Here is an 18,786-nt window from a genome sequence, read left to right as displayed (position 1 = left end):
TTTTGGATAATGATGCTGATGGAATTTTAAAAGTCTGATATCTTGTGACCAGAGAAGTAGGAGAAAGGTTAAAGCTCAGGCCTTCCATGCAGTCAGCCAGGTTTGATTCCCAGCACCACATGCTCCCTGAGCATCTCTGAGTCAGATCTGGGGACCCCCACCCTGATCCCAGCTCTGCTGAGTGGCCCAGATAATACCCTACACCACCAGGCACTGCAGGGTCCTCACATTGAACTTGGCCTCCTTGGCAAAGAATCGCCAGGAGGGATTCCTCAAATCCCTGAGCATCTCTCGAGAGAGCCGACACCCTCCTCCCCCACCCCCAGGTCCAAAAGAGCCTGATATCTTTGTCAATGAGAATAAAATTTAAGTAGTGTTATTAGATGAGTCCTCAATGTAACTACAAACTGACAGAGGTTTGTTAGTAAGCCATAAATAATTCCAGAAGTTTCTCTTTTAGATCAAAAGTTTGGCAATATTTATATTTAAGTATATGGCAGAGTGCTAAATATCTTAGAACTTTGAGTCCCCCACAAAACTTTGCCCAAACTTTCTTTTCTGTAAGTGATAGGTTGGATGTTTCTCAATCTAATCTTAAATTTCAGTGCGGAGAATTTGTCTTAATTTGCCAAGTACAGGTCTGGTCTAGACCTACTGCATAATTGATAGTCTCTTTCTCCTTTCAAAATAGTTCTAGTTTGAAAAATCCATTATAAGGTCAATCACTGGATATATAAGAATCTGCATACTTCAGGTTATTTTGAATGAGTAATTTAATTAATAGACTGGAGAGACAGTTTGAGGTTAATCATAACATATAATCCATTGAAAATAAGAGATTTCCCTCTACTGAGATGGTTAATGGACTGGAGTGATAGCACAGCGATAGGGTGTTTGCCTTGCACACGGCTGACCCGGGCTCAATTCCTCCATCCCTCTTGAAGAACACAGTAAGCTACCGAGAATATGCCACCCGCATAGCAGAGCCTGGCAAGCTACCATGGCATATTCGATATCCCCAAAAGAGTAACGAGAATTCTCGCAATGGAGATGTTACTGGTTTACCCCCTCAAGCAAATCAAAGAACTACAAGACTGGGATGACAATGCTACAGTGCAGTGCTAAAATGGTTAATCTATTGTATTATAATGAAATACGTTAACCATAGTTAGTGTCCCATCTGTAAAGTGCTAAAACTAAGAAGTAGCTCAATACAAACACCCCTCCCTCAAAAAAAAATGCTAAAATCAAAATGTATCTCTCATTTCCTGTCTTATCAAAATTCTTCATTGTGCTATTCATAGTAGCTTCTTTGAAGATAACAAAAATGTACCTTCAGTTCAGTAGGATGCACTGGAGAGATGATTGGAGAAGGAAAGGGGAAAAAAACGGAGACCGGTAGAAGAGTAGCACAGTAATAAGAATGGAAAATAAATCATTTGGAAAGAGGATTATAAAGCAGGCAGACTTAAAGCAGGTGGAGGTGGTAGAATAATTTAAAGAAAAATGTCTAGTTTTGAGCATCCGGGAAGGCAGGGATCCAAATGATTCCCTAATCTCTGGCTCAAATTTCTTACAAGAGTTCCTTTACAAAATACAAGAATACCAAGTGAGGAGGAGTTATTTTTGAACAAAATGGATCTAAGGTGCCTACCTGGATGTCGAACATGCTGTATCTGATAGGTGATAGATTTACGGATCTGGAGAGAGCACTGAGCTAAAGCTGCTGTCCTGTAGCTCAGGGACAGAGGGGTGTGAGAATGAAAGCATGGGGAGGTACTATTGTGACGGCCTTGGGTTTCATTCAAGGGGAGAAGCAGGGGTCTGAGTCAATGCTCAGAAGAGGTCATTTTTACTACTGCCATGGTTTAGGGGCTACCATGAGTATTTTAGTCCATTGTTTCAGAATTATTAACTATATGATATGATATTGGTCCCTTCTGCTCATCAGTTTGAGTTATGTTTTCTTATTCTATAAACCATGAATAACCATATTTACATAATAGTTAAGACTTCAAGATGAGCTTTGTAAACAAAAATGCCCAGTCCATACTTGATACATGTAGTTCCATGAATTACTTTATTTATTATGGAGTTGGGCCACACCCAGGTGTTTTCACAATTTACTCTTGGCTCTAAACTCAGAGATTACCCCTAGCAGTGCAGGATGGGCTGTTGCAATGTCAGGGATTGAAATTAGGTCAGCCATGTGCAAGGCAAGTACCTTAACTATCTCTCTGTCCCTCTATGGGTTATTTCAGTCTGACAACATAAAGCTCGTCGTGTAAAACTGAACTCATTACCCTAGCCCCAAATCGTTTCGTGTCCTGTTGCATTCTCTATCTTACTAGGTTACCAAACCCAAGGCCTAGCTCTGTAAACTAGGTGTTATTCTTGTCTGTTGCCTCTTCTGGCACATCTAATCTAACTACATCCGTATTCCTGTTAGATCAGTCCACTTCTCGTGCACCATAGCCACTACTGTACTGAGGCTACCTTGATCTCCCACCTAGTTGACTGCAGGCCTCCTTCCAGGGGCCACCCCCTCACCCTTCAGTGTACTCCCCACAGTGAAGCCAGAATGACTTACAAGAGGTAAATTTAATGTCCTTGTTAAAACTCTCCTTTGCAAAAAAAAAAAAAAAAAAATTCACATTTATATCATGCAAAATCATTTATGTGTGAAATACAATTTTTACTTCACTTTCCAGCTTCAAATCTTAGCATTTGTCCCTTTGAAGACTCATCCTGATCCTTCTGCTTTTCCTCACTGACCAGGAGACAGAACCTCATATCACCTACTTGGCTAGAGTAAATTCGTCTTCTGGAAAGCCTTCCTGGGATTGGATTGGGCATTCCTCACACATGATTTCACAGCACCTTGCTCTACTTGGTATTTGCCATTATCAAACTCATTTCTCCTTCAAAACATTATGCATATCCTAAAAACAGGGTAGAGTATTCCTTACTCATTCCTTACTGATTAAATATCCCTTATACTTAGCACATGGAGTAGTATGGTTCAAGTGGTTTGAATACATTTATTTGGACAAGTAGTACATTTTATCTTTTGGGATAAATAATCCAATAGAAAAATATTGCATAGTTTAACCATTGTTTGTGAATTATGTTGTTTGAATCTCTAGCTACCTTTGAAGTCAGAATTTTTAGGTATGTGATCAAGTTAATTCTTTCTACTAAATTTTATATTTAAGAGCCAGAGATATAGTGTAAGGGGTTAAGCATTTGTCTTTCCTATGGCTGACCCAGATTTGATCCCCAGCACTCATTGTGCCCCCAACCCAGGTTTGAACAAGAGTAAACCCCAAGAAAAGAGCCAAGACTAAGCCCTGAGTAACACACTGTGGCTCAAAACCACCTCCAGCCCCCAAAAGAATCCAGGACCAGTTTCATAGCTTTGTTAGAAATTTTCAGGCCGAACTATCTATTAAACAGTTAATTATCCTTATCCTGTGTTGTATGTTTTCCTAAATAAGAAAAAGGATTATCCTCTCATTCATCAACTTTGGTTTCCTAAAATTATACAATTCCATAGAGTAATCACTACCTCCATGTGCTATTTCAATTCTAATAAACTAAAATCTAATTCTAACTAAAACTAAAAGTTCAATCCTAGTGCTTAATAGCCATATGTGACCAGTTGCTAGTGTGTTAGGGACAACAATCCTGTCATCACAACAAAGTTTACTGGAGAACTTGGATCCAGGGGACACTCAGGTTGAATGTCCCAATTGCTCTTCGGCCTTCTGGTAGCTAGTAATAACAGTTGAGTGAATAAATACTTCAGAAGTTATGAGGATTTTATAGTCTTTTCTATGTCAGAGTAAGGGAAAGATAGAAGTCAGTGAAGAAGTAATAAATAGGTAATATGGAAAATAAAGGAAGCATAGCTCTAAAAAGCATATATACTGGCATTAGCATAAAAAGGTTTTTCTAATGATTCAGTACTTCAGAACTTCAGCAGTTTTATTTAAAACATTTGTTGCACATGGTTTGTTCAACATGCATCATTCTTTTCCTAAATTTTCTAATGTAAAAATTGGGTGTGAGAATTTCTGGACAAATCACTTAATTATTTCTTGGCACTGTGCTGTGACTCGGTTTCCTTTCTGTGTACCACAGGTTTCAAAAACTATGTGTCCCTTGGGGCTGGAGCAATAGCACATCGGGTAGGGCATTTGCCTTGCACGCGGCCAACCCAGGTTCAAATCCCAGCATCCCATATGGTCCCCTAACCACCGCCAGGAGTAATTCCTGAGTGCAGAGCCAGGAGTAACCCCTGTGCATCGCCAGGTGTGACCCAAAAAGCAAAAAAAACCCAAACAAACAAAAAAAAAACCATGTGTCCCTCTGAGGAGACTCAGCAAATATGGTGGAGATGCTTGCAATTTTGATTTACAACTTTCAAATTGTACAACTTGTTTAGACATTGGCAATCACAAGTAGTTTTCATTCTTAGTAATAATCTGGCTTCTGCTTTGTTTGTCCCACAAAGAGAATAACCAATGTGTGTTTGCATCTAGGTCATCCTGTCCATTGAAGAAGGGTACAGACTTCCGGCTCCCATGGGTTGTCCAGCATCTCTACATCAGCTGATGCTCCATTGCTGGCAGAAGGAGAGAAATCACAGACCGAAATTTACTGACATTGTCAGCTTCCTTGACAAACTGATCCGCAATCCCAGTGCCCTTCACACCCTGGTTGAGGACATCCTTGTGTAAGATGCATAATGTTGATACCTCCCTCCTCCCATTGACAATCATAATTTCTTTCTGGCTGTAGATAAAACTAACAGGTAGGGAGTGGAGAAGCTTTGCTTTGATACATCTTGTTGTCAATCTTTCAAAATATTGTTTATAATCCATTATTCTATTTAACATTAGAAAAAGCAATCTATTAGTATTTTTAAGTGACATTTTCTCACAAGCAAATAGCTTTGCCATTATCCATCTCTAATCTTTCTAAAATGCTTTCTTTAAATTTTTCTGTTTATAAGTTGGCATTTATATATATGGTATTTGCTGATTCTTCCTTACCTTTAGAGGTAAGGAATTTGTGTGAATGCATCCCCTTTAATTGTCTTGTCCATTCTGTTCTGTCCCTCTATTTGAAAGGCAAGAAAAACAGAGAGAGTTTGTGGATGAATCAGGAGTAAGATTGTTTCCTGCTGATATGATCATACCCAGCTAAAATCAGAAAAAGACAGACGACAAGACAGGAAAATGAAAGCACTCTATATATAATGTCTTATAAAAGTCAGTAGAATTGAAGGTATCTATGCACCTCTCTCTGGAGAGCAATTGTAAGAGGAGAGAAAGCAGAAGAAAGAAAGCACCACCATCTATGTCTAAAATACTGCATTTGGGGCCAGAGGGAGAGGACAGCAGGTAGGGCCTTGCACAGGGCTGACCTGGATTCAATCCTGCACCCCATATGGTTCCCCCAAGACCTGCCTGATGTGATCCCTGAGCACAGAGCCAGGAGTAAACCCTGAGAACCACCAGGTGTGCCCCAAAAACAAAAAGAAAAGAAAATATCACATTTAATGTATCACTGTATCACTGTCACTGTATCACTGTCATCCAGTCGTCATGAGCCTGGCAAGCAAGGCAGAGTCTGGCAAGCTACCTGTGGCTTATTTGATATGCCAAAAACAGTAACAAGTCTCACAATGGAGAGGTTACTGGTGCCCACTCGAGCAAATCAACGACAACGAGATGACAGTGATGCATGTATATATATATATATATATATATATATATATATATATACACACACACATATATATATTCAGCAAAACATTTAATGTAATAAATTAGAATACATTTCCAGATTTAGGCCAAATTGTACTTAGAAATACCAAACATTTCCAATGCTTATTTTCCTAGCTCCTGTAATAGCCATCAAGATATATAGTTGTTCAACTTCAGGTCACAGGTTCAAGTCAGGGTAGGGTTTTAGTGGCAAGGAGGGTAAAGAAGACTCTTCAAGGACTACTTAAAACAGCTCTCAGCTCCCAGCAGAGCATCTAAGAGTTCACCTCTAAATCACTAATTGGCAACCTCAGTAAAGTGAAGTCAAGCGTGAAATAGCTAGAGATTAAGCTATTACTCCAGTCCCTCTTACTTAAAGCAGGTCCAACAAGAGAAGTAGTAAAGTGGGGAGGAGTCAGACAGGGTGAGGTGGAGGAGACACCTTGGTTTTTATCACGTGGGAGGCAAGTGAATGATTTGGGGGGTTGGGTTGCTAAGCTCAATGTTTGGAACCAGAGATGGAATAGTGCAGCGACCCAGGAGTGCTGGGAACTACTAAGGCCACTCCTAAAAGTGTTGGGGAACTATTCAGTGCCAGGGATTAAACTTGTGCCCCCAAACATCTAGGCCATGCACCCATGGCCCCTGAGCTCTCTCCCCTGCCCCACTGAAAGATTTTAAGCAAGATATGGCATGAACACATTTGCATTTCTTAAAGATCACGCTAGGGATGATTTAGAATTGAGAGTGCAATGCTAGGAATAGCACTGAATGCAGAGACAGTTCAGCCCAGCTATCCGAGCTAGAACAGGTTAGGGCCTGACTTGTGAAATGGGAAATAGCTTGAGGTCAGGAGATAAGAGAATAGATTTCTTTCCAGGCAAGGGAAGACAAATGTGTCTTGGTTATTGAATGAATATGGAGGGAGGCGGAGAGGAAGGACTTCAGGCTATTTGTCATGTTTTTTTCTTAGACAAGCCGATGCTGTTATCACCAAGAGAAGGAAGAAGAAGTCAGGTTTTTAGAATAGAAATGAGAACTTCTTGAGAATGCTGAGTTAAGATGCCTGTGGGGCACCCGAGTGGAGATGTTCAATAAGCACTTATATTTATAGGTTGGACCTCAGGTGAAAAGAGCTGGGCTAGAGATAGAGATTTGAAGAGCATCAGCATATAGATTGTAGTTGAAGTTTTAAGCATAATTAAGATAACCCATGGAGAATATCAAGAAGGCAAATAAAGGAAAAGAGTACAGCGCTCTAAGAATTTTAAGGCTTAGGAAGTGATCTGAAAAGTCTCCAAGGAGACTAAAAAAGGATGAGGTGGATTGGCAATCAGGAAAAAGGGAAAGGAGCAGACTCACAGATGCCAAAACAAGGAGAGAGCTTCAAAGGGTGTAACAGTGGTGCTCCATAAAAATTCAAGCTAAAAAGTAAAATCCATCCTTTTAACTTGGGCTGGAGCCATAGCATAGTAGGTAGGGCGTTTGCCTTGCACGAAGCAGCTGACCTGGGTTTGATTCCTCCGCCCCTCTTGGAGAACCTGGCAAGCTACTGAGAGTATTCCGTCTGCACGGCAGAGCCTGGCAAGCTACCCATGGTGTACTCAATATGCTTGAAAGAGTAACAACAAGTCTCACAATGGAGATGTTACTGGTGCCCGCTCGAGCAAATTGACAAACAAGGAGATGATAGTGCTACAGTGCTACAGTCCTTTTAACTTAACAAAAAAGGTGTTGATGAGCAGCCTTTGCAAGAGTTTGTTGTGGTGGTTTGGTTTGATTTTTGCCACACCTGGTGGCGCTCAGGGTTTACTTTTGGCTGTGTGCTCAGGGATCACTCCCAGCGGGACTTGGGGGACCATGTACGAAGCTGGGGATAAAACTGGGTCCTACTGCACGTAAGGCAAGTGCCGTCACTCCTCTACTGTCTCTCTGGCCTGAATTTACTGGATTTATTTTTATCCAATTTATTAGGATTGTTTTTTATAATTTTAAATAAGTTACATAAAAACAAGCTAGTAGAAGAGAAATAATAATATGAAATCAGAGAGAAAAGTAATGCAATGTTCTGATTTCTTTTCAAGACACTGTATCTTAAGATACAGTATCTATCTCTTAAGAGAAATAGAGAATCTGTATCTGTATCTATTTCTTAAGAGAAATAGAGAAAATGCTTCTTGTTTATGTATTTATTTTGTGGTTGTGGAAGAGAAGGGCATATTCTAGTACTGAGAAGAAATATTCAGTGTAAAGAAATCAGAGAGGTGTGCCTCCGCTAATGGAAGAGAATATCTGTGTCTATAAACCGAAATCACGGCTTCTGGTTCTCTCACTGTGCCGCAGGGTGAACGGACTCCACAGCCAGTGCCCGTCCACAGAGCTCTCCAACTGCTCCATGGCCGTCGAAGCGGGCAGGTAAGGACGTTCTTTTGCTTTGGAAAAAAAAATAAAACAGGAAAAACCATTTCTTCCCTGCTTTGTTTTGTTTTTGATTTTATGAATGCTTTTTGTATGAATAACTGTTGAAGTGATGTGGACGGGCCCCACGGATGACTTATGTGAAGTAGGGAGGAGAAAGACGGTCACTTTCTTCCCACCTGCCTCTGCCACCCGGGATCCAGGGTTACTGGGTTCTTGTCTAGCCTCGCAGAAAGGAATTTCAGCAGTAGACAAGCAGTGAAGTAAATAGATTTTATCTGGAGGGTTTTTAAAGGTGTGGAGGGGGAGAGAGTGAGAGAGAGACAAAAAAAGAGACAGAGAGAGAGAGAGAGAAAGAGAGAGAGAGAGAGAGAGAGAGAGAGAGAGAGAGAGAGAGAGAGAGTAACGCGTTCAAGAGAGAATCCGGGCCTCTGCAAGTGTGGAGAGACCCCTACACACATACCAGCATTAGATAGGAAAGCATGAAAGTACACATCTCAAGAAGGGAGATGGGGGGGACACATGTGCTCGGGTGCCACATGTGCTTGGCCCCATGGGTGCAAGCAGCACATGGGCTCGGGCAGCATATGCACACCCTTCCTTTGTTCAAGGTGGCTTTTATAGAGTATCTTCTCAGGATGCCTTGGACTGGAATGTTCTTCTCTGGGCTGAATCACTAAAGTTAATCAGATTAAGGGAGAGGTCCAAGGGTATTTGCAGAATTTCCTTCATGACTAGGTGTCCAATCTCCTCACAGTCTGGCTCAAGGTGAGGGTCTTTTCAGGCCTTAGTTCCTGTTTTCTGCAAGGTTGGCTTTCACAACTTCAGAGCTATTACTTTCTAGAAAATTTACTGTCATCACGTGGTGGGGGGGCCTTCCCTATCTGCTTGCCTGTCTGTATCAGAAGGATCTGAAAAAGAGGGGCGAGGGCAGGGTGTGGGGGGGTGCGGATAAAAAGTATCCAGAGGTCAAGTCCAAGTCCGTGTAAGGAGTCCTGTGTGAGGATCAGAGGTCTGGACTGCAGTGGGTGTGCAGGATCCCACTGGGTAGACCAACCTATAACAGGCTCCGTGCGGGCCCGACCTCACTCAAGCTAGGGCTGGGTACTTTATATGAAGTTGACAGCAGGATTCAGTGCTACTGTCTAATCTCTCAGAAGCCACATGGAAATTTTTGTGACTGATGTGATGTGCTATCCTTGTTTCTGACAATGACATATGTGCTACCACTTTAGTCCTTAATAATGGGTTTTGTTTTTGTTTTTGTGGAGTTCTATTGGTTTTTGAGAAACAAAGGGAACCAGCATTTTAAGGGTTTCATGCCTCAACCGTATGGGCATTATTATTTGTATAGATGTCTGACTGGGCTACCCGTTTCCTACGTGTATGCACCCTCCAATGCCATATACACATCCTCTGCCTGACTCCAGAGAACAGGAGCTAATGAGAGAAAAAGAGAAGCAGAACATGAAATTCCAATGTTAGCTAAAGAACGCCTGGTTTGTGTTATGCTTATAAAATTGTTCCAGAACCCCTCTATCCCCTAGCCCCAGTTGTCTGTCCCAGGGTGGTGTCAGATTAAGGAAAGATGACAGTGTCAGATTTTAATCATCCCTCTTGTGTCTCTCTCGAACAGGTAAAGGGGTCTCTGTATCAATTCTACAGCCATTCCAATGGGAAGTTTCCACCACTCTCCTTGGCTCTCGTCTCCCCAAACCCTTGGGGTTAATTCGCTCACAGTTCTGTACTGCCACAACTCTCTCATCTATTAGATACCCCTTGTTTTTATTCAACTCTAATTTCTTTTTTTCTCAAGAATTCACCTGTAAAGTTTCTGTTCATTCTTTTGACTGGTACAAGGTGAAGAAATTAAGTCTATAAAGAGGTGAATATGGCTGTGAATCCGCAGCTTAAGATTTTTTGTACTAGCATATTGAATTTTTCATAAATCTTTTACCTCTGATCTTCCCCTTCAAAAGACAAAATACCAAGTAGAAAAAAAGTACTTATTGATTAGCGACTTTATTATTTTGAGCCTCTGCTTCTGATATTCCTATGCCTGATGGAATCCCATGGCAGTTCAGAGCTTTTGCAGTTCCCAACCTTCTTGCTTTCTGCTTTCTCTTCTCAAGAAAATAGCTGGATATTGAGGTGCAAAATTATAAGTATAACCTTAAAACCCATTAATTTAAAATGATTCACAAAAGTACCTTACTAATGTAGACAACCGTTCTTCATGCATTTGAATTTCAAATCCCCCATACTTTTATCCTGCCATGGCTGCAGCCTTTTAGTCACCTCTCCAAAAATTATTTATAGCTATTACATGGTGCCTTTTAAAAAAGGGCCAGCTTGAAGCCAAGGCTCAATGGAGAATACATGTAGTCGTGCCTTTTGAAACACTTCATGCTTCTTCTACCCTGACCCTCAGAATTATTCTCCTATCTACTCTGAACCTGAGTCAAGCATATTCCCAGAGCCCAGCATAACGTATGGGACCTATTGTTTAATACCACAAAATAGATCAGTGACTACAGGAGAGCCCCTTCACCTTGATCTACCGCCTCCCTTTACCCACATGATGTACTACCATTCCCCAACCTCTTGCATCTGTACCCCTGATACTGCTCCAGTGCAGTTACTGAGTACATTAGATTGATGTCAGCAGACTTTGGTCTCAAAGCCTTTACGTGTTAGGATTCCCAACTCAGTTCTCAGGGATTTCTGTCAGGGTACTCAGAGGACTGTGCCATGCTAGGAATAGAAGTCAGAGCCTCACACACGCATAGCAAGTGCTCTCTGACTGGGTCACACCCCCCAGCTCCCCCACGCCTGCCCCAAGCAAATGCCCTTTTGGACAGTACTTTGGGAAAACGTTTCTGCTGGTCCTTACTGCATATCCCCAGTATGTCTCAAAAAATTTATAAATGTGAGCTCCTTGACCATCAGCTAATATTTCTATAGGGATGGACAGTGGTTGACCAGATAGATCGTTCATCATAGTCACATGCCGCAGAAATCCTATTTCACCAAGGTCAAGGTTCTAAGAGTGTTCTCACTACCTATTGTACCATAGCTGAAATCTTACAATATGTTAGCACTTTGGATCTCAACCCATCTCGACCCTTAGTGTAAGGGTAAATCTATTGTTGAGGTTTTAAAATTTTGGTTTTTCAATAAGGTGAATCATGAAGGAGAAAAGCTCAGACCATTATCATAATTAACCTCTGCATTAGATAACTGCAAATATACAAGGCTTATTAGTACTACAAAAAAGTGATTAAAAAACTTATTAGTAATACTTCCTTCCATCAATAAAGCACCTATAGCACCACCTTCTTGAGTAATAACTTTCAATAATTTTATTTAAAAAATTTTCACTCACTTCAAAAGTATTCTGCTCAATACGCTTTTTAAAAAATTTTTTTATTGAATAACCATGTGAAAAGTTACAAAGCTTTCAGGCTTAATTCTCAGTCATACAATGATCAAACACCCATCCCTTCACCAGTGCACATGTTTCACCACCAAGAATCCCAGTAAACCTCCCCATCACCCACCACCCCGCCCCCCTGCCTGTGTGGCGGATGATTTTCACTTTACTTTCCTCTTTACTTTGATTGCATTCAATATTTCAACAGAAAACTCACTATTATTATTTGGAATTTTACCCCCACAATCAGACCTGCCAAAACGGCATCATTCGATAATTTGTTTTACATTGCTGAGAATGAAAAGCATATGAGGTTGCGCGTCTGCAACAGCAACTGCGTGGTTTTGGATTTCTGGTATTTTAGTAATTAAGTCCAGAGAAATTTCTGCCAGAAATCGCATAATTGCCAGCTCATACCTCTGTTTAGTGGGCCTTATAAGATAGCGGTCGCCACACCGCTGCCAGGGAAAGGAAAGGCCGAGAGAGAAAAAGCTTTCCCCTCCCAGGGCGGCACGGGGCTGTAGCTTAGTTCACAGTCTAAAGGCATTTCTGCAAGAAGCTGCTGGGTGACAAAAGTAGTTAGTTGGCCTCCAGGATCATGGGCGCTCAAAAACGGAGGGGCCACTCATGTGCGACCACTCAGGATAACATCTGGGCAGAGAGCCTGCTCAATATTCTTAAACGATATATAGGCATAGTTTTCTGAATTGTTTCTCTATTCTGTATGCCAACTCTTAAAATTTTTGTTTTGCTTGATTTTTGTTAATAGCAAGTTTAATCATTTTTTTCATGAAAGAGAACTAACTTTTGGTCAAAAAGTGTTACAGTTGAGTTAGACCAAAATTTTCTCAAAGGAAGAAAATAAATTAAAATTTAATCAAGAATTCTGAAACGTCTAGCCATTAGAAAATTGAGTTTAATTCACAGGAAGTATTTACACAGAATAATGATAATACAAATAGTAATACTAACAGTGAAACTACCCATAATATTTATCAACAATATTTATGATTGCCATTTGTTGAGAGCCAACCTACTATGTGTCAGTCACAGTCACTGTCACTGTCACTGTCATCCCGTTGCTCATCGATTTGTTCAAGCGGGCACCAGTAACGTCTCTCATTGTGAGACTTATTGTTACTGGTTTTTTTGGCATATCCAATATGCACGGGCAGCTTGCCAGGCTCTGCCGTGCGGGCTCGATACTCTCGGTAGCTTGCCGGGCTCTCCGAGAGGTGCAGAGGAATCAAACACGGGTCAGCCGCATGAAAGGCAAATGCCCTACTGCTGTGCTATCGCAGTACTACGCACTATTTTCTGTTATGTGATTTAGCCTCAGTTTTATCTTCATCACTCAGATATAAAATGAAGAATTCAAACAGGCTATCTAACCAAACATACAGAGCAAGTAATTAGATGCAGATACCATAATTAGATGTAGATGCAGAAGTTGAGTGAGATCCACCAACTCTAAAATCCTTGTTCTTTTCACAACACTATGTAGAACCATTCAAAGGGTCAAGATCTTTCTCAGCACAACATTATTTCAAATATATAAGTAGGGGGGGGGAGATACATTTTCCCCAAAAATGTATTTATTTAGTATATTTATCACAAGGGTTGGTTGGAAAAAACTTTATTTAAAATAAGATAATTTAAAATTTAATAAAAATGACCACAGCTTGAGACACGGAGTCCTGTACAGAGACAGGAGAGAACAGACCATTGAAGATGACAATGTAACAATGTAATAATGACAGGAGCAGGGACTGGCTGTCCAGTCACAGCTCTTGACTGAAGACCTACTTGCAGTAGGTTTCCTGCAGGTGATTCTTAAAGGCTGAAGGATTTTTCTAGAAAGCTCAGCAGCGTGTGTGTTCATAGGGCTGTCGATGTTGGGTTCCCCTAGCAGGTTCTGGATGGACAGTAGGATGACTCTGATTTCACAGGGGGCAGACCGGAATGAGTGTCACCTGGTGTAGGATAACATAGCCTCAGGTAGTTTAGGTTTATTGGGTTACTCCCATCACAGTGTTCCCATTCCTCTGTGTATATTTGTAGCTTTTTTCTTAGTGTTCTGTTGACTTGTAAATATTGTTTTTCTTTTCTCCTTGAGTCCTTTGCATAGTTTATTCAGAGTAATGTCCTTTTTGTATGGACTCGGGAAGACTTAGCAAATGCTATGCTTTCATAACCTGGGAGTCATTTGACTCTACATGATATTTTCCTCCTGGGCATCTGTTCTCTTGACCTAAGCCTCAGCTGGCCTTAATTCCTAGCACCCCCAAAAGCAGGGTCCCGAGGAGGGACAGGATGGACCCAGGGCAAATGGTGAGTTGTGTGCTACCCTGGCATCGAGACGGGCCTGGCCAAAGTGCCTAATGCTTAACTCTAAGTTAAGAGCTTGGTCATGGATAAATGCTGTCATGATCCAAACAGTGATAACTAGATTTGGACCCTGCTAGGATGAGGAATGATTAATCTGGCCTGAGTGCTGTAGTCTGAGTCTGTGGCAAGATGTTGCCAGGAGAGCTGCCTTGCAAGCCTCAATGTATCTCCTGCTATGTCAATACAAAAATAACTAGTATTCAGATGTGAATAAGTTCTTGGACTAAGGAAAGAAGATAAAACCTTAAGAGGTATTTTACCTGCCGGCCCTCAGGAAGGGCTTTCTTACAGCCCAGGATGTCCAGGAAGATGTTCCAGTGGGTGGCCACGTTGGGGTGATTATGGAGAATGAGAAACTTCACTGTGGACATGTTGGAAAGCTGGGGCGGGGGGGGGGTTCACTGGGGAATTCAGGGAATGCTTAGACCTCAGGTTATCCTAGACCGTGCCAGTGCCCATCGCTTCCATGCATGGTCCCCACATACTTGAAATGGTTGTCTGACTCGGGGGAGGCAAGAAAGTCTTTTGTCAATAGACATCATGAAGAGCTGAGCTCCTACTGTAGGTTCGTGCCCACGGGGCTCTAGGTAGTGCCTCCCACTGGGTTCAGCTCCTTCATGACCAAGAGCTACACTGGTGGAGGCAGGGAGGGGAGAAGGGCCAGCCAGGGCGTGAAGGGTTGGGAGTATGGGGCAGTCATACCAGAAGAGCTTAGAGTGAGAGGAACACAGAGAACAGGAATGCAACTACCAAAAATATACATTTTTACATTTTCAGATATATTTTCCCTGGGTTAATTATATTTCAAGGATGAAGCCATATTAAAACCTCAGATGACTTTGTTAGTGGCTCATGGGCTGTTATTTTTTGTTCCTCTAAGTAAACATGAGGATTTAGACTATATGCTCCCACGCAAGGGAATGAATAACAAATACACAGTCCATCTCCCGCTCTCTCCAATACTTTTCTACAATTCTCAGCTGCTCGAAGAATATTACCTGGAAAAAGAAAGTTGCAACCACAAAACAAAGAAATGAGAAATATGGTAGCACCAGTTCAGAATTATATCTTCAGGCACTTTTGTAGATAGAATTTTTCCAGTGTTGGTAAATATATGCTTCACTTATTTTTACTATCTGGCAGACCACTAATCATCCTAACACTCTCTCCTAATGATCCTATGTAGTACCTCAGTATCCTTTCAAAAAACACAGTTGATAACCATGACCAGTAAATTTTAGTTGGCAGGTGATAGAATTCTTATAGTTATCCCTGGATTATTTCGACATGAAACTAATCTCTCCCTGTGATTCAGTGATCTACTACTCTGGCTAGAAGGACTGTGCTGGGTTCTCTCCTAAGAATATTGGATATAGGCTAACATTTTCACACAGCAAGAAATAAACTAAGCAAAGAGCATATCCATTAGTATAACAACAGTGCATACCAGGCATTTATTCTTCTATTAAATGAAGCCAGTCACTGTCATGGACCAAACTTCTGTAGTGAATATTTATACCTAGTAAGTGAAGTAATGATCATTCATTTTAATAACTGCTGTTATAAGGCTTGTAACCAGGCCTACAGGGATTCTAAGACGCCTAAAGGACAGTTCCTGCCATCAATGTGTTTCAGCTTCCTCTTTAAAAAAGTTTTCTTTTGTATGAATTTTTCCAAGCAGTAATTCAGCTGAAGCACAAAGAAACATAAAAAAGTGCTCTTAGCATACCTGTTTATAATTAAAGAATGTTAGCAATCTAGGTGTAACTCTGGAATTAATAAATTATAAGAAAATTGTACACTAATTTTATTTTTTTATGTTATTTATTTTTCTTTAATTTTTTAATTAGTGAATCACTGTGAGGTACAGTTACAGACTTAGGAATTTTCGTGTTTTCGTTTCAGTCATACAGTGGTCGAGTGCCCATCCCTCCACCAGTGACCATTTCCACCATCAATGGTCCCAGATCCCTCCCACCACCCCCACGCCATCTTCCCCCCACCCCACCCTGCCTCTGTGCTCTCGCTCTCTCCTTTTGAGTGTTGTGGTTTGCAGTAGAGGTACTAAGTGGCCATCATGTTTGTTCTATAGTCTACTTTCAGCCCACATCTCCTATCCCAAACGGGCCCTCCTAGCACCCTTACTTGGTGGTCCCTTCTCTATCTGAGCTGCCTTTTCCCCCAGCATGCGAAGCTGGCCTCTAAACTGTGGAGTAATCCTCCTGGTACTTATCTCTACTGTTCTTGGGTGTTAGTCTCCCATTCTGTTACTTTATATTCCACAATTGAGTGCAATCTTTCAATGTCTGTCCCTCTCTTTCTGACTCATTTCACTTAACATGATACTTTCCATGTTGATCCACCTATGTGCAAATTTCACGACTTCATCTTTTCTAACAGCTGTATAGTATTCCATAGTGTAGATCTACCAAAGTTTTTAACCAGTCATCTGTTCTTGGGCACTTGGGGTTTTTCCAAATTCTGGCTATTGTAACCAAGAAAATTATACAACTCATTTTAATAGTAAGGAGATTTTGCTTGGGGTGGGAAGGGAGTTTGGGCCACACCCCAGAGGCTACTCCCAGCTCTGTGCTCAGGGATTGCTTGGGATCAGCTACACAAAAGACTAGTGCTTTTAAACCATGAACGGATATACTACTATAATATTTATGTGAAAATTATAAAATGGAAAAATTTTAAGTACAAAAGGCTTCCTTTTAATATTAATTCTTATTGATAATCTTCAAACTTCCTAAACTTAAAATATTATTTGAGTACTACTGTGAACTGAAATGATACATTAGGATATAAATTTTGGCTTTATCAGTGGTATTCATTTCTGCACTCAGGAATTACTCCTGGCGTGCTCAGGGGACCATATGGGATGCTGGGATTTGAACCCAGGTTGGCCGCATGCAAGGCAAATGCCCTCCCCTCCATGCTAGCGCTCCAGCCCCAAGTGGTATTCATTTCTATATGTTAAATGTATCCTTAATATGTATTTATTATGTCTCATTACCAGATTCTCATAGCTAGATTCTAGGCCTTTCTCTAATCTAAACTGACCATAATTTTTAACTGAGATTAATTAACAATGCCCCCTCCATGTAGTTCCTAAAGAAAGTAATAGACCTTTAACCTTCCCTTTCACTATGGGAAAGTCACATTTTTTTCAAGTGTGCGATTCAGGTTTTTCTATAAAGATGTTTCTCAGGTGGACATCTCCCACTAATCGCCAAATAGCACAAATTTCTACGTACTCAGCAAATAACAAACTGAATTTATCACTGTACATGGTTGATAAGAAAGGGCATTTATTGTTTATTAGGCCGTATTGCAGAGAATTCATGTGAGGGTGATGGTACACAGCCCTCAAAGCCAGAAAATAGCAGCATTTTTCAACTTCATTACAAGATAAGGTGAAGGAAAAGTTATTGCACGGTGGCTGAGAACAATGAGGGGACCCTGACCTTACTAAATCAACTGCCAATGCAGCCATACAGAGGCCAGAGAGTAACTAGGTTACTAAAAATGTGCAGAGAGAAAGGAAATTATGGTATTGAAATGTTCTGGGAGCAAATTGTGTATGCTTCTGAACAGAGAAACAGACCATTTAAGCCATTTAGTACACAGAATGTCTTCCCACAACCTTTCTATACCAAGGACACTAAATTAGCAAATTACATTTCCAGTCACCAGTTATATAAAATTGTGAAAATTCAAGAGTTACTCCAGTATTATCTCAGGAGAGAAAACAAGAATTTTTTTGGCTGCATCAAGAATGACATGAGAATAGGAGGTCATACATATCACTTAGATATAATATTTTAGTTGTGTTAAATTTTAACAAAATCTTTTGACAAATAATGAAAAAATGCCAAAACCACGTTGTTTTGAAATGGGAAATTCCATTTTCTAGCACATGTGGTTTGTTTATGTTAATAATAAATTAGTCCTGATTGTCTATGTTTTAGCTTGGATAGTTAAATATAGAAATATTTCTTCCAGTGTTGGTCCATCAAAATTGATCAAATCATTTATTAAAAAATAATGCATAAGCTGTATGAAAGTTTGGTATCTATACTGAACACTAGACTAGTATAAAGACTGAATCATGCTGCAATTGAAAATTGTGTTTGACTCTGTAAGCTGTGGAGGCCTTTTTTAGGGTTACATGTGAATTTTAATGTATTAATATAAGCTTTTCTAGAAAATTAAGATTATTGGTAGATACAATTATGGATATTTGGGGTCGGGTGGTGGGGACAGTGATTGGAAAAAAAATCTACACCTAGTTGTATTTCAGCCTGATTCCTGACTCTGGGCTCAGGTATCAGACCTGAAGGAATTTGGAGGGAGACTGTCAGATGTGGGTATATGCGGACCAAGGTGCAAACCCTGGCCTAAATGTATACAACACAAGTGCCCTATCCACTGCATACCTCTCTGGACCTATGACAGCTTTTTTAACCTTTGGATATAAGTAACTTTGTTTAATATCAAGTCTTAAATTATTCCGTTAATAAGATTGAAACATTCCACAATCAAACAGTATTTCAGGCAGAGAGAGAATACATTTGATAAAGCCTTGCACATGGCTGACACGTCTCAGTCCCATATATCCTATATGGTCCCCAAGACCTGCCAGGAGTGATACCTCAGCACAGAGCCAGAAGTAAGCCTGAGCACAACTAGGTCTGACGCAAACATCCCCATTTCCACCCCAAACAGCACTGCAGCTTATCACTGTCACTGTCACTGTCATCCCGTTGC

At 40.7% G+C, this 18,786-nt stretch overlaps 1 protein-coding gene across 1 annotated transcript in view; it reads left to right on the top strand.

Moving 5' to 3' along the window:
- Nucleotides 1-18,786, top strand: part of EPHA6 (EPH receptor A6) — a 970,410-nt gene that overhangs the window by 932,153 nt on the left and 19,471 nt on the right. Inside the window, 2 exon segments of the mRNA XM_055129205.1 lie at nt 4,545-4,738; nt 8,118-8,189. Of these exon segments, the coding sequence (XP_054985180.1) occupies nt 4,545-4,738; nt 8,118-8,189 (266 nt within the window).

This window comes from Sorex araneus, chromosome 2 (assembly GCF_027595985.1).
Source record: "Sorex araneus isolate mSorAra2 chromosome 2, mSorAra2.pri, whole genome shotgun sequence".
In the NCBI taxonomy this organism is placed as follows: domain Eukaryota; kingdom Metazoa; phylum Chordata; class Mammalia; order Eulipotyphla; family Soricidae; genus Sorex; species Sorex araneus.
The sequence above is the reverse complement of the archived record's forward strand: the minus strand, read 5'-3'. Positions and strand labels throughout refer to the sequence as shown.